A 22,612-nucleotide genomic window follows, 5' to 3' on the forward strand; every position below is an offset into this window, starting at 1 on the left:
AATATTTTTTTCTCAAATCATGTATTTTTTTTCTTTAGGCATAATAAACTAGTTTTTGCGAATGTGTATTGTTTTTTTTAATCAGAAATACCAGAAATGTATGAACAGTGTCTTGTAATTGTTAAATAATGTTTTCCACAAATCTATACAAAACAAATTATTAACATTTTCTGCAAATTAGATTAGGCATAATAAACTAGTTTTTGCGAATGTGTATTGTTTTTTTTAATCAGAAATACCAGAAATGTATGAACAGTGTCTTGTAATTGTTAAATAATGTTTTTCCACAAATATATACGAAACAAATTATTACCATTTTCTGCAAACTAGATTTTCAAGATCCCAAATTTTACAATAAAGTGAAATTGTCTAAAATTTTACTGGTTTAAGAGAAACTAACTAAATTACACATTTTTTCAATCTAAAATGTGGATTTTTTTTTGCCCCAGGTAGTTATTTTTGAAAGTATCGCTCTATTTAAATTAATTACATTATTTTGTAAATAGTCTTTTTTTTCCACACATTTTTTTTTTAAAAACCTCGAAACATACATTCCTTCCCCCATTTATTTTCTAGCTAAATTATTTCAAAATTGTGCAGCATTGCATTTTTCCTATAAAATTAAAAGACAAAATCTATCCCCAAAATATTTCTTATTAGAAATTACTTATTTTTCCACAACTATAAGCACATTAATCGTACAGATTCTTTACAAAATATCTCATAAAATAATATGTCAGCTAAATATTTTTTTCTTGCTTTTGCAGGACGCTTGACGGTTCGCATGGAGCATCCTGATGTTTTTTCCCCAAGACATTAATAATCATTTGAGTCCCAAATGACGTCTTCCTATTTCTGACCTTGACGCCTCTCACTGCAATGAACTCTAATGGCTCAAATACTTCAGAGAATAGCAGCATTGGCGACGTGGCTGGCACGGGTTCGGGTGGCCTTTGGGTGACATCCCTGCTGGGTGCCACCCTATCAGTCATGTGGTTACTTGGCACAGCAGGCAACGTGTACACCTTGGCCATCATGCGTTCAGCTGCGCCACGCCGCCCAGGCTCAGTCTATATCTACGTAGCCAACCTAGCGCTGGCTGACCTGCTCTACCTCTCCACCATCCCATTCGTGGTCTGCACCTACTTTGCCCACGACTGGCTATTTGGAGACATCGGGTGTCGGGTTCTGCTGAGTTTGGACCTGCTCACCATGCACGCCAGTGTATTCATCCTGGTCGCTATGAGTTTGGAGCGCTACCGGGCCGTGGCCCAGCCCCTCAGCACTCGAAACTCGTCCCCACAGAGCCGCAGGATGGCAGCTACTGCCATCTGGGTCACAGCCTTTGTGCTCACTCTGCCCATGATGGTTATGATCCGACTAAGGCAAGACTGCATTATACGCTTTGATTCCTTCATTCAACCATTCATGAAGGCACTCATACCTATGGACAATTTAGACCACGTGTCAAAGTGGCGGTCGTGGGGCCAAATCTGGCCCCCCGCATCATTTTGTGTGGCCCAGGAAAGTAAATCATGACTGCCGACTTTCTGTTTTAGGATCAAATTAAAATGAAGAGTATAGATGTATATTAAATTTCCTGATTTTCCCCCTTTTAAATTAATAATTGTAATTTTTTAAATCATTTTTTCTGTGTTTTTAGTCCAAAAATCATTTTGTAAAATCTAAAAATATATTTAAAAAAAGCTAAAATAAACATTGTTTTAGTTCTATACAAAAACTCAATATTCAGGGATTTTAGTCCAGTTCTTTTAATCCATTTATTAAAAAAAATCTAAATATTATATCTAAAATGGTCCAGCCCACGTGAAATCAAGTTGACGTTAAAGGGGCCCGCGAACCAACCCGAGTCTGACACCCTTGATTTAGAGCATTCACTTAGCCTAACACATGATTTTTGGAAGGGAGGTAAAAGGGAAGAAACCTGAGTACCCAGAAAAAAACACGCATATATATGCTGCCCACACCAAAATCAAGCAAATGAACTATTAGACCATTGATCGGCTCACTTTAGAATTAGATTATTTTATTTTTTTCAATGTCCTTTTTATTTTCCCCTACTCAGACAAGACAAGCCAACTCCAGCCGGTGTGGTGAAGAGGATGTGCTTCCCGACATGGACCCTGGAGGCTTTCAAAGTCTACGTGGGCATCTTGTTCCTGACCAGCGTTCTGGTGCCAGGCCTGGTCATGGTCTCGCTGTACGTGGGCCTAGCCAAGCGCTACTGGGCCTCGCAGGCCCGCCTGGGAGGACGAGGGCACTCAACCCAACGGCGAGGGCTCAAACAGCGCATAGTGGTGATGATCTTCAGCATCGTGGTGGCCTACTGGGCCTGTTTCCTTCCCTTCTGGGGATGGCAGTTGACCCAGCTCTTCTCCCCAGAGTCCCTCAAGGGTCTATCCCCCGCCACACACAACTACGTAAATTTTTTCGTCACCTGTCTGACATACGGCAACAGTTGCATCAATCCCTTTCTCTACACGCTGCTCACCCGAAACTACAAGGACTACCTGGCACAGAAAAGCCAGTCCACAGTGGCCAGCAGGATTGAGGCAACTAGAAGCTGACCCCCTTTAGACTCTTAAACTTGGAAGTTTTGATTTAAGGTTTGTATTAGGGCTTTTCAAATGATTCACACAACTAAAATACCATCAAAAATATATTGTTGCTTTTTTCCCAATGGAAAAATATTTTCTGGGGTTAAAAATATTTTTTTTGCTTTATAGACTTTATAAACCATTGATTCATTAATTTTCTATGAATCAATGACAAAAAGTTGTTTTCTTTAATGAGAAAATCCAGAAGAACCAAAAATTATGATTGAAAACATACCATCTGGAGCGGCACCTTTTTAATTTGAGATTTTATTACAATTTTATCTATATTTTGTAACCTTTTGCAGGCTATTCCCAAATGGCTCTGGACACGGTCTTCTTTCTGAGAATCTAGTCACTGTGCTACATTCCTCATCCTCTTCTCACTCTTTGGAGTCCTCTAGCTAATTGTCTCACATGTCCATTTATTTTTTTGGGGGGGTGGGGTAACACACATGACCAAATACGTCCGTCCCCCAGCTAACATTGTCCATAAAAGTAAGCACTATTTTTTTTTTTTACTGTTTTCCCACTGACGTAAAAGGAAAACAAAGACAACTTTCATTTTTATCATTTTTATTCGCAAACCCATTGAGCTTTGGTGTTCTTTCGCTCCATTTTGAGACATCAACTTAACGTTACAAGGTCATTCAAAGGGTTCTTGACAAGCCCAGACAGACATCGAAGTGACCAATCCTCGGTGAGTGCTCTCTACCTGAGCTTGAGGCTGATGATCTTGGCTTCGCCTCTAACATCAAAGTATGTGTACTTGCCGTCACCCAATCGGTTGGGGAAGCTTATCATGGACCCATCAGGAAGCCTGATAAAGAACTCCTCATAGTTAAAGTTTATGCTGAACTGCAGGAAAGAGACATAGGAAGAGAAAACGAAAAACGTTACTGGACTTTGAAATGCCAAGTGAGGTTCTTCTATCGTTTTAAAGGACTTTTTATGGTCCAATAAAGAGGAATGTGATTATGGCGTTGTTGACCCAGTTAGGATAGACACAGTTCAGAAGACCGTGTCCATTAACAAGCTTCACCTAAAGAATGACATTTAGGATGAATAAAATGACTATAATTACACCGAAATTAATCCCTAAACATTTCATTAGAAGAAAACATTAATGGCATTGGGACTATAGTTTACATATTATGAAGCAGAAAACTACCCTCAGTGACAATCCGTCCTACAAGAAAAGTCATTTTTGTACCCATTTATCTTAACTTTAAGTTAATGTATTTCCATAGATATAATGCAAATCTGTGATGGATCGTAATTATAAGTGAGGGTCATTATTTACATTGACAAACAATATCAGCCAAATTTCAAACCATTTACGTAACTGTTTTTCAGAAATATGGTTAGGGATGAAACTTTTCATAACTTTTCTAAATTATACCTAAAAAAAACCCTGTAAATCTTAAAATAACTATATACAGTCATTAAGTTTCAGATTTTGATTTGCAACCTTTAATTTTTATAATAAAGCACTTCATCAAACCATGCAGTAAAATGTCACATTTTAAACTGTTTTCTCCTAGGAAGTCTCACTAGTTGAAAAAGTGAATTATGGACTTTCTTCTTAATCATTTTTATTTCAAACGAGTCTAAAGAAAAAAAAGCCCACTAGATTTTTGGGATAAACAAAGTTACCCTCATAAAAATGACACTAGCAACAATATAAAAAATAGAGGATACAATTGTGCATTGCAAGCATATTCAACTCTCACTTATGTAACCATTTATTTTAATGCTATTCATTTTGTCTAAAGTGTTATTAAGTATCCCACCTTGCTCTCATTGCCCTGCTCAAAGCACAGGTTTCCGTCACGTTGCTCATCCCCCCAGGAGCCTCCCGACATTGAGTTGCAAACAATGACACTGTCGTCAAAGCGCGGGTTGAAGTGCAGTGCGATGTTTTCGGAGTCATGGCCGATATTGATGGAGAATCTAAAAGATGTTGAGATCTGGTGAATGGTCTAACATGATGTTGGAAAACTTTTGAATAGTACCTGTGTGGAACTGACCTGTCGCAGTCATTGTCGGGCTTGATACTGATCTTAAAATCCTGGCCCTCCTTAATGCTTATGTCCTCGATTTTCTGAAAAGGAGGAAAGAGAATGGATGATTGGAAAGGTAGAGAGAGGTTTGGTGGATTATTGGATGGTTTGTCGATCAGTATATATCTGGATTGAATGGTAAACTGCCATTGGATGGACGTGTAGAGGGAAGGTTAATGGATTGTAATCATAAATGGATGGAGGAGATGCAAATGTAACAATTACGCATATAAGGTTGGATGATAAATGAAACCTGCTTGCTTGATATAAATGAATGATAAACTGCTTTTAGATGGATTAGTGGAGAGATGATTGGATGAGTGAATGTAGTTTTGGTGTTGTCCTATTTACATTATTATAAATATATTGCTTGTAGATAGTAAATCATCATTTGACTTACTGTTTATTGAAACAATGAAACTCATTTTTTTGCTAATGATTCTGTGAGCTGTTCTTATCATTGTTGATGATTAACCAGGTCACCACACAATAAACTCACAAAAGAAGAAGGTGTTGTTTGTTCACTAAATATGCGCTCATCAGATAAAACTATAAAGACACACCTCACCATAAACCACGTTTACTTTGAGTACCACTTCATGTACCGGTACATCAAAACATACAATGTATATTGTGTAAATGTATATAAACTGTACACCTATACATTCATTTGTATAAACTTTAGACTTTACTATTGATACGTTGAATCTATTGGTTGAGTGACTGATGGTCACCTGGTATCTCGCACATCCTGGCCGCTCCCCACATTTATGATACGCCACACATAGATCATAACCTATAAACATAGATATACTATTTGCCGCTTTATTAGTGACTACAAAAGTATGGGTCTCTGCCAGAGACTAATTATCATTATAATCATCAACCTTTTATAGTTATTTTGAAAATGTGGACATTGATATTTTTTAAGCCATTCTCAGATCAACAGTTCATATTGTCCACCTCACTGTGTTTGAAATGGAATGTCTGTTGTAAAAAGATGTGTAATATTATACAATTTTTTCATCAAAAAAATCTGGATGAACCATACAAAGAAAATTGACACAAGAAATGAAAATCAGTTCTTGACTTACCATTTTGGCGGTGCTGATTGGGTCTTGAGCGGTTCGTGCTTGGAGGGATAAGAGCACAGATTTCCTCGTTCTGGGGTTTATATGACATCGGTGAGGTGAGGAGGGGCAGGGGTCAGGAAGCGACAGGGAGTAACAAGTAAAACATTTCCCTGCAATGACAACGCCTACATGGGAAAGGCAAAGGAAATACATTTAAAAAGAAAATATTCCAATAAAGTTTACTCATGGTATATTGGTGCATTTGCCTAAATTTGGTTCAGTTCGGGGCGGCCTGGAGGAACGAGTGGTTAGTGCGTCGGCCTCACAGCTTTGGGGTCTTGGGTTCAAATCCAGGTCATGTCCATCTGTGTGGAGTTTGCACCCTGAGTGGGTTTCCTCTGGGTACTCCAGTTCCCTCCCACATTCTAAAAACATGCATGGTAGGCTGATTGGACACTATTTTTTTCTTTCAAATAATCAATCAATTGCCAAAGGTGGGAGAGGGGCCCCCATCATCTCTATTGGTTGCTAGTATTTTGCAATGGATGTTCTTTCAATCTAGATTTTTTTTTTGAAAAGTTAAATACTAATATAATTTTTTGTGACATTCGATTTTTTCAATTATCGGTTTAATTTGTCTTTATCTCATTTTTAGGGAATTCATAACGCACAACGGTACCCCTCTACTTTGTGGCAGCAGTGCGTGCCCTGCAGCCAATCATGTGACAGCAGATGACGCGTCCGTCAAGATTTCGGATTTTACTTCAGGCACAAGCGAGGGCAACACATTGGGCAGTAGACAGAACCCAACTCTTCCTCCAGCCAATAGAGTGAGCGTATTTTGTGATTGGTCGTTTCTTCGAGTCCAACGCACACATTATATATTCCAAGCCCAAGGATAGTAAACAACCAATTTAAATCGGAAGTAGGTACACTTTAATCTCCATTTAAAAGATAGTTTAAACATACTTAAATCTTGATTCATCAACTGTTTCGTCAAAAATAAATATGGTTGGAAAGACATGCAATGACACCAAAAACATCTAGAAAGTTCTTACTCCTTTGGAAGAATGTGTGTAATATTAGCTCGTTGGCTAACTTAAATGGACTTTTCAATGTATTTAGCTAACTAGCGGCTAATGTCCGCCGCGAACTTGTCTTAACTTTGTCCTTTCTTGGTCCTTTTTGACAGACATATAATGGCGTCGTCGGTGACGACGGGGTCGGCGGCGATCGCTGCCGAATGCCCTGTCCCGGCGTGTATGTTTGCCCCCGACCATGGATTTGAAGCCGCAGACGACGCTGCATGTGAGAGCTTCGACGACGTGGGGGGCAACAACGGCGAGTCCCCAGAAGTTTTGGACTTGAGCAACAAGGTAGGCCTCACTTGATTTGATTAACATTTTGGGATCGTTAATGTATGTTAAAATACTTTTCTAAGCTTATAGATCCATAGGTTGTGTGCTGGTCGTGAAACATGATACACGTGACGTGTCCCTTTGGCTGCCCAATTTTAATGATACATACTGCATTGTAATTGTTTTGGACTGGAATTTAACTCAGTGTTTTCGTCGTAAGGCACTTTAAAACAATTCTAAATTTAGTTAAACTGACAATTGATTCAGATCGTTACAAACCTCCTTGTGTGCCATGTCAACTACCTCATAGCAGATTTTTAAAAAATGTGACTACTATATATAATACTGATACATGTTTTGTTCATTTCTAATAGGATTTCCTTTCTATTTTCTCATTTTCAATTTCAATCTTAATCCAATTTGGTATGTCTCTGCCATAAATATCTTGCTCACAAATACTTTAACAGCCAAAAGTCGCATCCAGGATTCAAACATGCAACCCGCTTTACTGCTCAAAATTACTTAAAATCCCAGAAAAAAATGTGATGAGTCTGAATTAATTCTCATTAAAGTGTATTAAAAAACCCACTTTTTCTGTAATGTTGACTTTGAGGAATATTTACAGCTACAGATTTTCTGTAATATTACAAAGTTTTGAATTTCATGTAACATAATTAATTCACATTTTTAATTTATTTCAGATGATCCTGGTGAGCCCGACAGGTGAACAGTACGACGCACTACAGCAACACCTACATCAGCGGCTAAATGAGGGATGCGGGGAGACCATCTTTGTGGTCGGAATGGGCTCAGGTAAAATGGTCTAATTCAATCTAATGTGTCCAAGTCGCCGTCCAGTCCCCCCAAATTGGGGAGCACCTTTACAGCACTCCTTAATTTCATTTTATTATTACCAATGCCAAAGTTTTATTTCAGGTCCACTTTCATGAGCTGACATTTTACAAGTTCAGCGAGTCGCGGGATGTCTTTTTTGTTTCAGACGTGACAAGCATTTTCATTGAAGACTTCAGTTTAAAAGTGGCATGTGGCTCCCCATTCACTTGAATGTTATGTGCTCGGCAATTGCAGCGCCACGGTCGGTAACTGACAAGTACAAATGGCGAACCATCCCGGCGGGGATTACTGCAGTATAGCAATTTCCATAAATGTTTAATATATCCTCCAACATGCTCAGCATGTGTCATTCCGCTCCTTTGTTTTCATTATTTATTATCATGTGTAGGCCCAGTGCAGTTAGGATAGAATTTTGTAGTGTGTAGCACCGCAGATTTTCCTCAATCCTCTTGTAGGAGCAGGTTTACATTACAATGTGGGACTATTCTTGTATAGTCTAGCAGATTTCCATTTCCAGAAGATATTGTAGCTTAAGGCTAAGGCCAGTCTAAGTTGCTGATTTGTGTGCTGTTTGCTTTTCAGATGGTGGTGACTATGGCCTGAACGTCGGAGACATGGAGGCATCGGTGGCCACCGTGCAGTCGCTGTGCGAACAAGTGGAAGCTGATCTCATCCCACTAAGGGAGCGGACGGAAGCCGGCGGCAAGATCTACGACTACCTCATCCGACGCCGTGTGGGCGAACAGGACTTTCTAGAAGTCAGGTGGGTGTGTTGATTTCAATTAGTCCGTAGGTTTTATGGTAACCACAACCTTTAGGTCTTCACTGTCTAAATTAAATGTTTTTGAAACATTTGCTTGTGCAAATATACACCTGCTGCACGTTCAACATTCATGTCTTTATTTAATCCAATTATTCGCATTTAGTTGGTCATGTAATCGACACAGTAAAACAATAATGCCATTTTCATTACGAATCCTCAATCCCATTTTGTCTGGCCCGCTACTTTGTTTCTGTAAATTATGTGGCTTTTCTCGATTAAATTTGGCAGCACTAAACCCATAGGCGTAACATTGAATTATATTATCAATGAAGGTAGGCACTAATTATTTCTCATCATATTTCTTTCATCCAGGGTTGCTGTAGTGGGCAATGTTGATGCCGGAAAGAGCACTTTGCTTGGTGTACTGACCCACGGTGAATTGGACAACGGCCGGGGCTTCGCGCGCCAGAAGCTCTTCAGGCACAAGCATGAGATGGAGAGTGGTAGGACCAGCAGTGTGGGCAATGACATTTTGGGTTTTGACCATGAAGGCCAGGTACATGCAGAAGACAAACCATCTTTTTAAACATTCCCCAATCTGGTGGAAGACACCATATGCCCTCTCGATCCTTCAGGTTGTCAACAAGCCCGACAGTCATGGTGGCAGCCTGGACTGGACAACAATTTGTGAGAAGTCGTCCAAGGTGATCACCTTCATAGACCTGGCGGGCCACGAAAAGTATCTGAAGACCACGGTGTTCGGCATGACCGGACACCTGCCTGACTTTTGCATGCTTATGGTAAGTTTGCAACAAAAAAAACCTCTTGGTTAAGATGGATAAAGTGCCACCTATGGCCATTCCATATTTTAATCAAGCATTTTATAATTTTCATTGTTGAAGCTCTAATCATTTTTGCTATAAAACTGAATTGATAATTGAATTACTCACTTTTGGTTCAATTACACAACAGAATGAACTAACAAAAATCATTTTTCTGCATTTTTCCCCAGGTTGGCAGCAATGCCGGCATCGTAGGCATGACCAAAGAGCATCTGGGCCTGGCGCTGGCCTTAAACGTGCCCGTATTTGTGGTGGTCACCAAGATAGACATGTGTCCCGCCAACATTCTGCAAGGTAGATACTTCTCTCATGTATTTTTCACTATGTAGTATTCTCATGTTGGGATATAGTACAGTTCTATGTCCAACATGTGCATGACAATTCTTAGAACATGGAGTTTCCCAGCATAATGAAGACACACTTTATTAAAGTCAAACTTTTATTAAAATTATTATTGTATTCCATACAGTTACTATTTTCTAGACTAGGGGAAGGATCAACAGATAGATAATTTTTTTCATGTCCCCTGTTCATGCATGTCTCCAGAAACACTAAAACTACTGCAACGGCTACTAAAGTCTCCAGGCTGCAGAAAGATCCCCGTTTTGGTCCAGAACAAGGATGACGTCATAGTCACAGCCTCAAACTTCAGCTCGGAGAGGTCAGCTCAGCTCTGCAAAACAGTTAAGGGAATTGTAAATATGTGTTAGATTTAACCATCCCCCGCCCTCTGTTGTCCAGGATGTGTCCAATATTCCAGATCTCCAATGTGACGGGAGAAAACATGGACCTCCTGAAAATGTTCCTCAACCTGCTCTCCTCCAGGACTGCCTTTAATGACAACGAGCCCGCAGAGTTCCAAATAGATGACACGTATTCCGTACCGGTATGTAGGATCAAACCTTAAAGTGGAACTGGTGTTATTTTTTTTTACATTATTAATATTGGGGGACAATTGATTTAGAGTGCTGTGAACTTTATTATTGTGATTTGTTTTACACCGCATTCTTTCTAAATAGGTTAATTTCTCTTATGCAATGTTTCCATTATACTAAGTGACTTTTCTCTTCCCAGGGTGTGGGCACAGTGGTATCGGGCACCACGTTGCGTGGCAGAATCAGCCTCAATGACACACTTCTCCTGGGTCCCGACCCTTTGGGTGTCTTCATCCCAATCACTGTCAAGTCCATCCATCGCAAGAGAATGCCGGTCAAGGAGGTGCGAGGTGGGCAGACGGCGTCTTTTGCACTCAAAAAGGTGAGTGCAAGACTGTTTGAGCCAAAGCAGGATTCCAGATTCATGTCTCATTTCAGTTGTATTTTCTCCGCAGATCAAGCGCTCGTCGATACGGAAAGGCATGGTGATGGTCTCTCCCAAGCTCATGCCACAAGCCACCTGGGAGTTTGAAGCAGAGATTCTGGTGCTGCACCACCCCACCACGATATCACCGCGTTACCAGGCCATGGGTGAGCGCTAATTCTCTCCGACAGTTCTGTTAATATTTTGCCCGTGTTTTCTCATCGTTTCACGCTGGTAGTCTTTTCAGTCTTTCCACCACTTTGACACCGTGCACATGTTTCACAATTGGGCTGAAATCATTCTCCAACTTTGCTCTTCGTTAAATCTCCTGCTGATTCTGGAGCCTGTTCTCTCTTTATGATTGCCGCTTTCTTGCTACAGCTTTTACCTGTCTTTTCCAGCACAACTTTGCCACCATTTCCAAAATCACACTAACAATGCTGTCTGTCACTGCTGAAAATGTTTTCCATCTTTTGCTGTTTTCTCCCTCTAACCTACTGCTGTTTTTTCACTGTCTACTTTAACTACTTTGTCACAGTTTGCAGAGTAACATTGCATTTCATCTGTCTTCACTGCTAAATTGTCTTTGAGTATGTCTTGTTTCATCTTCCACAATTACTTTCGAAACTTTTAAAGTCTTTGCCGCTCATGCTAAACTATTTCTCTACCGCTCCCAATTAGTCCACTGCGGCAGCATCAGACAGACAGCCACCATTTTAACAATGAACAAAGACTGCTTGAGGACTGGCGACAAGGCAGCGGTCCATTTCCGCTTCATCAAGACGCCAGAGTACTTGCATTGCGACCACAAGCTGGTGTTCCGGGAGGGCCGTACCAAAGCCGTGGGCACCATCACCAAGGTAGCCATCTTGGCACCACCGCATGACGTTGGAGGTGCTTGTTTACGGTGACTCAAACAAATTCTTTCTTTTCAGCTCCTGCAGTCGGTTAGTACGCAGGCAGCCAAGGCGCAGCAGGCCAAAATGCTGGCGGGCAAGAAAATGTTCAAGGAAGGAGCAGACGAAGCACGGCCAAGCAGTCCCAACTCCAATTCACTTGCGGTGAGTACGCCTTCCCACTCTTCTTATTTTGCTTTCAGATCACGGTGACATCAGTGGCAAGAGGGTCAATCAGTTTGGGAGGTTGTTTCGACGTATTTCTAACATGCAATGTAGCTGGCGGCCAGTCTGCTGAGTGGTTAGTGCGTCGTCCTCACAGTGGGGGGACCTGGGTTCAACTCCAGGTTCAGGCCTTTTTGTGTGAAGTTTGCATGTTCCCCCGGGCGTGCGTGGGTTTTTCTGGGTACTCCGGTTTTCTCCCACATTCCAAAGACTCCGGCACCCGCGGCCTTAGTGAGGATAAAGAGGTTCAGAAAATGTTATCGTTAGTAATCGTGAGAGGGGATACTTCTGACAATTCCTATCAGGGGGGCCTGTTGACCGATTGGTTAGCTTAATACATGTTTTTTGTACTATTAGCTCAAAACGGGAGGCGGAGGACGGCGACGAGGCGGCCAAAGGCACCGAGGGAAAGGAAGTACCAACATAGTGATGTTGACACCACCAGTCCCCACTGCAACCCCGTCAACGGCAGCAATGGGCATTGTTTAGAAGCAACTGTACATGTCCATCCTGCTATCAACACAACAACTTTCATCTACAAAACAAAACACTGCGCTAGAAGTCTTCAGCAAGTAGTTGTTTTCTCCCAAAATATGCCAAATGTAACTATGATCAGTCATTATTTTTGTACAAAACAATGAAAAAAATATTAACAGTACACATGGAGTTTTCCAGATTACCTCACTGAAATGTGTGGGATGAGGAGTTACACATTCTTTTGCTCTATGTTAAAGTTCCCTCCTGAAGTTGGCCCAATTTATCGTGTACTTAATGTAAAAATAGTGTCATAAATGGAACAAATTTCTGCAGTTTGTGTTGTAAATGCTTTAAATAAACCTGTTGTAATAACTTACCCGTTTAGCCAGTGTTGGTTGTTTGAATTTTCATTCATTCATTCTCCATATACCGCCCATCTTCGAAAAGGTTGTGGTGGTTGCTGGAGCCTAACCCAGCTGTTGTCAGGCTAAAGGCAGACTTCACCTTAGAGTGGTCGCCAGTCAGCTATAGGGCACACAGAGAGACAGACAACCATCTGTACTCACAGTCATAGCACCACCAGTGGGATTTGAAACCGTATCTACCTGCACTGAAGTCAGTTGAGAGAACCTCTACACCACAAGGCAGCTCAGAAAGACCTAGAAGCATAATGTAAGTTAAAACTTAACTAGTGACTCACTCAACATATTAGTATAAAGATTTCATCTTCCTTACCGCCTATCCTCGAAAGGGTTCAGTCATACCGCCACCAGCGGGACTCGAAACCCCACCTGCCTGCAATGAAGTCAGATGAGTGAACCTCTACACCACGAGGCAGCCCAAGAGACCTAGAAGCATAATGTCAGTTAAAACTTAACTAGTGACTTACTCAAAATATTAGTATAAAGTGTTCATCTTCCATACCATCCATCCTCGAAAGGCTTGCAGGGGTTGCTGGAGCAGCTGATTGGTGGTTGTAGCTGACTTCGGGCAAAATGCTGACGAGACCATAGACTGGTCACCAGTCAGTCTTAGGGCACACAGAGAGACAGACAACCACTCACACTGCCACCGAGTGGGAATCGAACCCAGACTGCCCACACCAAAGTCAGGCGGAAGAACCACTGGAACATGAGGTGGCTTGTATGAATTATATATTCAATGTAATACTTTTCAAATATATGTACACCTTGTGAACGGGCATATATGAAAAAGATGTTGGTTCCGCATGTATATGGGTGTAAGTATAAGTTAGGAGTAATTTTCTGTACCTTGGCTTTGTGTCGTGATAATTTGCAGCATCCCTCTTTTGTTTGCTGTTTATCAACACGTAACAGGCTGACTGATACCAAGCGCTAGAGAAAGCATCCCTAGATGCGTCTAGCATATATCCTCTTTTTATGGAATTTGCATTTTGATTCCCCAGAGGAAGGGCAACTGATTGAAACTCCAGCAAAGCTATCAGTCATGACCAACGGCCGATATGTTCAATGATTAAATGTGTATGGCCAAATCTTTCTCAATATGTTTTGATTGAAAGGCATTCCGAGAGTTTCCCTGCCAATGAATCAAGTGTTCTTACATCTTATTTTAAAGGTTTGTCCCCACGGTAAAAGCTCCACAGGAACTGTACACAACTTTTCAGACAATTTTAACGAGGTACGCCGCCATTATGCGGCAATTAATCAGCCCCCTTGGAAGTAAACAACTACAAATAAAAAAAGCGGATGAAACCTGGTGGGGCACAAGATGAATGTCTTCATAAATAAAGATGCACATGCATAATTGAATTTGGTGCTCAGGAAAAGAAAAAAATACATATACATGTATGTAAAAGAATGGCAGAAATAATGCAACTCTAATTAGAATAGTTGATTTTGTCCTTGCTTTTTCGGATTGTTGGAATTAATACTTAAAGTACATTGATTTCAAAATAAGGGTGCATACTTGTGTTGCACAACTGATTGCAAAACGTATGTCTTTTACAAAAATGTGCATGATATTTTACTTGGACAGGAGGTGGCGACGCTAAGCAAGGATCTGATTGCAGTCAGTGACAAGTTAAGTGTGAGAAATACTATGAGATTTTAGTTTTTCACTTTTAGGGGCGTCAGTGGGTTCTGAGGACTGGGGAGGATTGGGCCCTTGTGAAGAAAAGGAGGGTCATTAATGTAGCAAACATTAAGCAATTAAAAAAAAATGAATAAAAGTCTTACTACACGTTGTCGTTTTTTTCTTAAAAATAAAAGTTTTACTATACGTCTTTTTTTCTTAAAAATAAAAGTCTTACTACACGTTGTCGTTTTTTTCTTAAAAATAAAAGTCTTACTACAGGTTGTCGTTTTTTTCTTAGAAATAAAAGTCTTACTGCAAAATGTCGTTTTTTCTTTAAAAAAACAACGATCCGATTGGCCGGGGGGAATCTTCCAACAAAGCCTTACTATACTATGTCGTTTTTTTAAAGAAAAAAAGCCCTCCTATACTATGTCGTTTTTTAAAGAAAAAATGCCTTACTATACTATGTCGTTTTTTAAGATAAAAGGCCTTACTATACTATGTCGTTTAAAAAAAAAAGCCTTACTATATTATGTCGGTTTTTTTTAAAGAAAAAAGCCTTACTATACTATGTCGTTTTTTAAGAAAAAAGCCTTAATATACTATGTCGTTTTTTTAAGAAAAAAAGCCTTACTATACTATTTCGTTTTTTCAGAAAAAAGCCTTACTATACCATGTCGTTTTTTAAAGAAAAAAGCCTTACTATATTATGTCTGTTTTTAAAGAAAAAAAACCTTTCTATACTATGTCGTTTTTTAAAGAAAAAAGTCTTACTATACATGCTCGTTTTTAGGGAAAAAAAACCTTACTATACTATGTCGTTTTTTAAAGAAAAAAAGCCTTACTAAACGATGTCGTTTTTAAAGAAAAAAAGCCTTACTATACATGGTCGTTTTTTAAGGGGAAAAAAGCCTTAACTCAACTATGTCGTTTTTTTAAAGAAAAAAAGCCTTACTATACTATGTCGTTTTTAAGAAAAAAGCCTTACTATACTATGACGTTTTTTTCAGAAAAAAAGCCTTACTATACAATGTCGTTTTTTTCAGAAAAAAAGCCTTACTATACTATGTCGTTTTCTCAGAAAGAAAGCCTTACTAAACATGGTCATTTTTTAAAGGAAAAAAGCCTTACTATATGATGTCATTTTTAAGAAAAAAAGCCTTACTATACTATGTCATTTTTTAAAGAAAAAAAGCCTTACGAAGAAGTCACTTTCAAAGTACTCACTTGAACATAAATAGAAGGGGTGGCTGTTGCCCAAGAAAATGGTCACCGAGCTGGAGTCCCCGACATCAGTCGTCGTGGCCAGGTCGATGGAGGCTCCCACTATCAGATTGGATTCTTAGCTATGTCGTTTTTTTTTTTTCAATAAAAAAGCCTAACTATACTATGTAATTTTTTAAGAAAAAAAGCCTTATTATACTATGTCGTTTTTTAAGAAAAAAAGCCTTACTATAAATGGTAATTTTTTAAGAAAAAAAGCCTTACTAAACATGGTCATTTTTTAAAGGAAAAAAGCCTTACTATAAAATGTCATTTTTAAGAAAAAAAGCCTTACTATACATAGTAATTTTTAAAGAAAAAAGCCTTACCATACATGGTCATTTTTTAAGAAAAAAAAGCCTTACTATACATGGTCATTTTTTAAGAAAAAAAGCCTTACTATACTATGTTGTTTTTTTAAAGAAAAAAGCCTTACTATGCATGGTCGTTTTTTTCAATAAAAAAGCCTTACTATACTATTTCGTTTTTTAAGAAAAAAAGCCTTACTATACTATGTCGTTTTTTTAAAGAAAAAAGCTTTACTATATATACTATGTTGTTTCTTTAAAGAAAAAAGCCTGACTGTACATGGTCATTTTTTAAGAAAAAAAGCCTTACTATACATGGTCATTTTTTAGGAAAAAAGGCCTTACTATACATGGTCATTTTTTAAAGGAAAAAAGCCTTACTATAAAATGTCATTTTTAAGAAAAAAAGCCTTACTATACATAGTAATTTTTAAAGAAAAAAGCCTTACCATACATGGTCATTTTTTAAGAAAAAAAAGCCTTACTATACATGGTCATTTTTTAAGAAAAAAAGCCTTACTATACTATGTTGTTGTTTTGAAGAAAAAAGCCTTACTATGCATGGTCGTTTTTTTCAATAAAAAAGCCTTACTATACTATTTCGTTTTTTAAGAAAAAAAGCCTTACCATACTATGTCGTTTTTTTTAAGAAAAAAGCTTTACTATATATACTATGTTGTTTCATTAAAGAAAAAAGCCTGACTGTACATGGTCATTTTTTAAGAAAAAAAGCCTTACTATACATGGTCATTTTTTAGGAAAAAAGGCCTTACTATACATGGTAATTTTTTTAAATGAAAAGCCTTACTATACATGGTCATTTTTTTATGAAAAGCCTTACTATACATGGTCATTTTTTTTATAAAAAGCCTTACTATACATGGTCTTTTTTTTAATAAAAAGCCTTACTATACATGGTCATTTTTTTGGAACAAAAAGCCTTACTATACATGGTCATTTTTTAAGAAAAAAGCCTTACTATACATGGTCATTTTTTAAGAAAAAAAGCCTTACTATACTATGTCGTTTTTTTAAAGAAAAAAGCTTTACTATACTATGTTGTTTCTTTAAAGAAAAAAGCCTTACTGTACATGGTCATTTTTAAGAAAAAAAGCCTTACTAAAAATGGTCATTTTTTAAGGGAAAAAAAGCCTTACTATACATGGTCATTTTTTAGGAAAAAAGGCCTTACTATAAAATGTCATTTTTAAGAAAAAAAGCCTTACTATACATAGTAATTTTTAAAGAAAAAAGCCTTACCATACATGGTCATTTTTTAAGAAAAAAAACCCTTACTATACATGGTCATTTTTTAAAGGAAAAAAGCCTTACTATAAAATGTCATTTTTAAGAAAAAAAGCCTTACTATACATAGTAATTTTTAAAGAAAAAAGCCTTACCATACATGGTCATTTTTTAAGAAAAAAAAGCCTTACTATACATGGTCATTTTTTAAGAAAAAAAGCCTTACTATACTATGTTGTTTTTTTGAAGAAAAAAGCCTTACTATGCATGGTCGTTTTTTTCAATAAAAAAGCCTTACTATACTATTTCGTTTTTTAAGAAAAAAAGCCTTACTATACTATGTCGTTTTTTTAAAGAAAAAAGCTTTACTATATATACTATGTTGTTTCTTTAAAGAAAAAAGCCTGACTGTACATGGTCATTTTTTAAGAAAAAAAGCCTTACTATACATGGTCATTTTTTAGGAAAAAAGGCCTTACTATACATGGTAATTTTTTTAAATGAAAAGCCTTACTATACATGGTCTTTTTTTTTAATAAAAAGCCTTACTATACATGGTCATTTTTTTGGAACAAAAAGCCTTACTATACATGGTCATTTTTTAAGAAAAAAGCCTTACTATACATGGTCATTTTTTAAGAAAAAAAGCCTTACCATACTATGTCGTTTTTTTAAAGAAAAAAGCTTTACTATACTATGTTGTTTCTTTAAAGAAAAAAGCCTTACTGTACATGGTCATTTTTAAGAAAAAAAGCCTTACTAAAAATGGTCATTTTTTTAAATAAAAAGCCTTACTATACATGGTCATTTTTTTTATAAAAAGCCTTACTATACATGGTCATTTTTTTATGGAAAGCCTTACTATACATGGTCATTTTTTAATCAAAAAGCCTTACTATACATGGACATATTTCTTTTATAAAAAGCCTTACTATACATGGTCATTTTTTAAGAAAAAAGCCTTACTATACATGGTCATTTTTTAAGAAAAAAAGTCTTACTATACATGGTCATTTCTTTATTAAAAAGCCTTACTATACATGGTCACTTTTTAAAAAAGCCTTGCTATACTGTTGTTTCTTTTAAGAAAAAAGCCTGACTGTACATGGTCATTTTTTAAGAAAAAAAGCCTTACTATACATGGTCATTTTTTAGGAAAAAAGGCCTTACTATACATGGTAATTTTTTTAAATGAAAAGCCTTACTATACATGGTCATTTTTTAAGAAAAAAGCCTCACTATATACATGGTCATTTTTTAAGAAAAAAAGTCTTACTATACATGGTCATTTCTTTAATAAAAAGCCTTACTATACATGGTCTCTCTTTTTTTTTTTTTTTAAAGCCTTACTATACATGGCCTTTTTTCAAAGCCTTAGGTTGGTCTATTCAAGTTCCTATTTGTCTTTTTTTTTTCTAACTGTTGTAGAGGTTAGCAAGTAATACAAAAAGCGTGTGTGCGCGTGTGTGTGCACACTCACATAGGTTCTCTGGTGTGGCAGGTAACAAAGTGCTGACGAGGCCCCTTTGGATTCATCATGCTGGTCTGGTACCACAGAAAGAAAGAGGGGAAAAGTGTGCTGACTAAAGTAAATGCCCAAAGCCATTTTTCCTGCAGTTGATTCCAGATGAATAAATAAACATACCTTGCAGGGATGCCTATTTCTTCATAGGATGTACAGTAAAACCTTCTCTCACTGGATATACAACAAAATCAGTCGATATTAAAAGTGCACTGATAATGACCACACTTTTAAATAGAGCCAAATGTGGTTTCATCATATTTCAAAATAAATACTCGAGCATACTATTTTATGTAGCAGCCTATTACACAAACTATACTTTACAATGTTTTCTGCCATTTCAATTTAAGAGATAAATGTCTTTTGTTTTGCTACCCTACCCGAAAAAGAAATACTAGTTCACTATGACATTTTAATGACTTTTTTTTTATGAGTTATTGGATCACCAGGGGTGTTTTTAAGTTTTTATTAAGTTTTTATTAAAATTCTATAGTTAAAAAAAGATTCTTGGATCTCAAGATGTTTTGGTTTTATTACTCTATTCCTTTGTTATTATTTTTTTGTGAACAAAAGCGAGGGAAAAAAAAGTACAGGCGGTCATTTTCTAATTTAAATGAAAACCCCAAAATGGAAATATGCTAAATGCATGAGATTTATTTTTATTCTATCGGCAGAGCGAGCATTAATCTATTAAACACGACGTCCTTCATCTTCTTAGATAAAAGGTCCAAATATTCCCTCACAGGGATCAATCCTCTCGTTAGCATAGTCCTATATACTAGCGAGCATTCTTTTTTATACTCCCATGCATGCATATTTGATACTTTACACGCCTGGGCCTCTTGGGATTAAAAAAAGCATCGATCCTCAGTTCTTGTGCGAGAAAGCCTCGATGGTCCTAATTAAAACAGCCACAGAATAAAAATGACAGTGGAGATCACACAGAATTTTTGCTTTTGCATTTGATTTATGAATAGAATACATGTGAGGACACTTCTACTACGCGGGAAACAAAAGTGAGTTGAATTTTTAGGGCCATTCATACATTATAATTTGTTATATATATTTTTTAGATATTTGTTTAATATGTCATGTCAGATGTGTTTCTGTATGTGGTTGTTTTGTTTTACTAAACTATATACGTCGTTGATTATTGGCTATTCGCTTTGTAAATGGGAATTTAATGTTAAGAGAGATAATGTTAAAATATATATTACATTTTTAAATCAAGGCACTGCTATACGTGGCTGTTCCAAAATGTTTGGCCCTTTTTTGTATGCCAATAATTTTGACAGTTTTCGTTGGAATGACCTCAAATTTTCACAGCTTGTGTAGAAACGTTTCAAGTTTTTGGTACTCGGACGTTTGGTCGCCGGACGTTTGGTCGCCGGACTTTTGGTCGCCGGATATTTGGTCGCCTGGAAGGTTATTGATAATTACCATTTAAAATTGTTGCTCAAATTCCCTAAATACAAACTGCAAATTATTATTTTGTCATACTTAATGCCCTATTAACTATTAGGCTAAAGAAAAGCTCCAAATTTCCTGTACTTTTATTGTGTTTTGTTGGAGAACTTGTTAAGACCCTGACTGACGTCCCTTCCTAAGGGGACAACTCATGTACATAAAAACTCTTATACACTCACACGTCCGCTCAGTGAAACTGCTCAGGGCCATTGTTGGCTTTTATTGATGCGTAAACCGTGTTGTTTTACCTTGTTTTGTCGCCGGTCTTTTGGTCGCCCGTTGTTTGGGTCCGGGCGACCAAAAGACCGGCGATCAAAAGACGGCAACCAAAAGTCCGGCGACCAAACGTCCGGCGACCAAACGTCCGGCGACCAAACGTCCGGCGACCAAAAGTCCGGCGACCAAAAGTCCGGCAACCAAACGTCCGGTCAAGCAAGTTTTTGTGCGTAACATTTGGCATTTCTATCTTTTCAGGTTAAGAAATGTCATTCAAAAAAATTCAAGACAGGGGCTGCTTATTCATACCTAAATCACCAGGACGTCCATCAACATCAGCAGAGACAGTGGATCGGGTTCGTTAAGCCTTTCTGCGTAGTCCTTGGAAGAGTCTTAGAAGAGCAAGTATGGAAACGCACATTCCGGCCATTTTCTTAAATTTTTGGGGTGCCAAGTCCTAATTTGTTTTGTAGTTGGTGCCTTCTTTGCAAAATTTGTGAAGAAGGCACGCTGCGCTGTCTTGGGTGAGTGTGTCCGAGCATACTCTAACACACAAAATGCCCTTTGTTTTGAAGTGAACGGCATTTAACCTGAAAAGATAGAAATGCAAAACATTATACACAAAAACTTGAAGCGTTTCTACACAAACTGAGAAAATTTGAGGTCATTCCAACGAAAGAGTACGCCAATAAAGTCAAACTTAAAAACATTTTCCCCCTTTCTGGTGCTACTTTCTGACCTTAAATTTGGACGTTTGCAGCCGTGCCTGACGTTTAATGCGCTCCATTAGCCGTGACTCACACTTTGTTGTTTGCTACGGAATCAGCAAACCTGCCCCCTCCTCCCTTGACAACACTGCGTTCCTGTTTGTCAGTTCCATTAAGTGGAGGCAAGCCGAGGATGGCAGGAGAGCTGCCCCAATATTTGACCGTAAAGACCCACACTGTCACTGGGCGAGTGCGGCGAGACACTTCGGGGAGGCGTCGGCTATCTGAAGGGGTCCTGTAGGGGGCCAGTTGACTGGGCAGTAATTGGCTGCTTTGGAGCAGCATGAAGCTGTCCCCCCCCCTGACAGCTGGTGGGTGAATGCTGAAGACCAATTAAACAAATACTAAGAAAGGCATTGGGGGGAAACAAGAAAAAGAAAGATAAGAAAACATGTGAGAAGCAGTTTATACAATTGCATGAGTGCGAGAGGTTGAAAAGTAAGACAAGACGGCAGCACTTTGAAATTGTTAGTTATGACTCAACAGCACGCATCGAATTCTACGGCGGCCATTTACGGCATTTAAAGAGCTCTCGTGAACTTTTACATACAAGCTATCATGATCATCAAAGACACATTTGGAGTTGGCCTATTCATTTGTAAACATCAAATGCGTCATAAAAATCAATAAATAAATGTTACATTTTTAAATATCAAAGCTTATTTGTTTTATGTACATCAAATATTGGAGTGGATTGGATTGGATAACTTTATTCATCCCGTATTCGGGAAATTTCGTTGTCACAGTAGCAAGAGGGTGAGGATGCAGGAATAGGAAAGGCATTTTAGACATAAATAGATAGGTAATAAGTAAGTTAATAAATAAATAAGCAACACGCTTATTTATTTATATATTTATTCATGTATTTATTAATTAACTTACTTATTACCTATCTATTTATGTCTAAAATGCCTTTCCTATTCCTGCATCCTCACCCTCTTGCTACTGTGACAACGAAATTTCCCGAATATATATATATAATATATATATATATATATATATATATATATATATATATATATATATATATATATATATATATATATATATATATATATATATATATATACTTAAGAATCATCCAAGAACTAAGTTTTACATAGTTTCTTCCTTTACAACATCCAAAGTTAAGATTATTTTTCCCCAACATATGGCAAAGCCGTTTTTTTGGTTTATTTAAATGAAACGATCAGTTGTTATTTTTTCTTTGCCGCCTCCAGGTTGAATGTGCCGGAGTGGACGACTGGCAATTGTTATTTGTGGTAGAGCTATTTGCAGCCTCATTATGCTGTCAATAAATGGC

At 37.8% G+C, this 22,612-nt stretch overlaps 4 protein-coding genes and 1 long non-coding RNA gene across 7 annotated transcripts in view; 2 read left to right on the top strand and 3 right to left on the bottom strand.

Annotated features, from left to right (window-relative positions):
• Positions 1 to 770: 770 nt before the first annotated feature.
• Positions 771 to 2,723, top strand: uts2r4 (urotensin-2 receptor 4). The gene is made up of 2 exons (XM_077604936.1): positions 771 to 1,385; positions 2,087 to 2,723. The coding sequence occupies exons 1-2, from the start codon at positions 880 to 882 to the stop codon at positions 2,586 to 2,588; spliced, it is 1,008 nt and encodes a 335-aa protein (XP_077461062.1). The 5' UTR covers positions 771 to 879; the 3' UTR covers positions 2,589 to 2,723.
• Positions 2,724 to 3,174: 451 nt separating this feature from the next.
• On the bottom strand, positions 3,175 to 5,935 carry lgals2b (lectin, galactoside-binding, soluble, 2b). Its single transcript, XM_077604934.1, has 4 exons — positions 5,773 to 5,935; positions 4,646 to 4,719; positions 4,409 to 4,568; positions 3,175 to 3,473 (listed from the first exon to the last, which is right to left on the bottom strand). The coding sequence occupies exons 1-4, from the start codon at positions 5,773 to 5,775 to the stop codon at positions 3,327 to 3,329; spliced, it is 384 nt and encodes a 127-aa protein (XP_077461060.1). The 5' UTR covers positions 5,776 to 5,935; the 3' UTR covers positions 3,175 to 3,326.
• A 507-nt stretch (positions 5,936 to 6,442) lies between these two features.
• Positions 6,443 to 12,647, top strand: LOC144077300 (GTP-binding protein 1-like). Of its 3 annotated transcripts, none has more exons than XM_077604931.1 (14): positions 6,443 to 6,581; positions 6,944 to 7,127; positions 7,811 to 7,922; positions 8,547 to 8,727; positions 9,100 to 9,283; positions 9,363 to 9,527; positions 9,740 to 9,863; positions 10,116 to 10,230; positions 10,311 to 10,455; positions 10,644 to 10,826; positions 10,900 to 11,035; positions 11,550 to 11,728; positions 11,804 to 11,929; positions 12,347 to 12,647. In XM_077604931.1, exons 1-14 carry the CDS (start codon positions 6,484 to 6,486, stop codon positions 12,476 to 12,478), a joined length of 2,064 nt encoding a protein of 687 aa, XP_077461057.1. In that variant the 5' UTR covers positions 6,443 to 6,483; the 3' UTR covers positions 12,479 to 12,647. The 3 variants fall into 3 exon arrangements, with proteins under 3 accessions (XP_077461057.1, XP_077461058.1, XP_077461059.1); XM_077604932.1 differs by having other exon boundaries at positions 6,546 to 6,676; XM_077604933.1 differs by lacking the exon at positions 6,443 to 6,581 and adding an exon at positions 6,702 to 6,823.
• A 209-nt stretch (positions 12,648 to 12,856) lies between these two features.
• Positions 12,857 to 13,929, bottom strand: LOC144077305 (uncharacterized). The gene is made up of 4 exons (XR_013300987.1): positions 13,391 to 13,929; positions 13,202 to 13,314; positions 13,072 to 13,125; positions 12,857 to 12,991 (listed from the first exon to the last, which is right to left on the bottom strand). It is a non-coding gene; the product is annotated as an uncharacterized LOC144077305 (long non-coding RNA).
• Positions 13,930 to 20,869: 6,940 nt separating this feature from the next.
• LOC144077678 (protein phosphatase 1 regulatory subunit 29-like) overlaps positions 20,870 to 22,612 on the bottom strand; it is a 91,257-nt gene continuing 89,514 nt past the window's right edge. The window contains exon 11 of the transcript XR_013301065.1: positions 20,870 to 21,132. The gene's annotated coding sequence lies outside the window, so the exon portion shown is untranslated. The remainder of the gene's footprint in view (positions 21,133 to 22,612) is intronic.

This window comes from Stigmatopora argus, chromosome 7 (genome assembly GCF_051989625.1).
Source record: "Stigmatopora argus isolate UIUO_Sarg chromosome 7, RoL_Sarg_1.0, whole genome shotgun sequence".
In the NCBI taxonomy this organism is placed as follows: domain Eukaryota; kingdom Metazoa; phylum Chordata; class Actinopteri; order Syngnathiformes; family Syngnathidae; genus Stigmatopora; species Stigmatopora argus.

Bases quoted from the DNA above. Each gene is read 5' to 3' on its own strand.
- uts2r4 (XM_077604936.1), top strand. From the start codon at position 880: ATGAACTCTAATGGCTCAAATACTTCAGAGAATAGCAGCATTGGCGAC. The intron at 1,386-2,086 runs GCAAGACTGCAT...TCCCCTACTCAG, and splicing joins ATGGTTATGATCCGACTAAG to ACAAGACAAGCCAACTCCAG.
- lgals2b (XM_077604934.1), bottom strand. The intron at 4,569-4,645 runs GTCAGTTCCACA...AACATCTTTTAG, and splicing joins CCCGACAATGACTGCGACAG to ATTCTCCATCAATATCGGCC. The intron at 3,474-4,408 runs GTGGGATACTTA...TCTTTCCTGCAG, and splicing joins AGCAGGGCAATGAGAGCAAG to TTCAGCATAAACTTTAACTA.
- LOC144077300 (XM_077604931.1), top strand. From the start codon at position 6,484: ATGACGCGTCCGTCAAGATTTCGGATTTTACTTCAGGCACAAGCGAGG. The intron at 10,827-10,899 runs GTGAGTGCAAGA...TTTTCTCCGCAG, and splicing joins CGTCTTTTGCACTCAAAAAG to ATCAAGCGCTCGTCGATACG. The intron at 11,930-12,346 runs GTGAGTACGCCT...TTGTACTATTAG, and splicing joins CCAACTCCAATTCACTTGCG to CTCAAAACGGGAGGCGGAGG.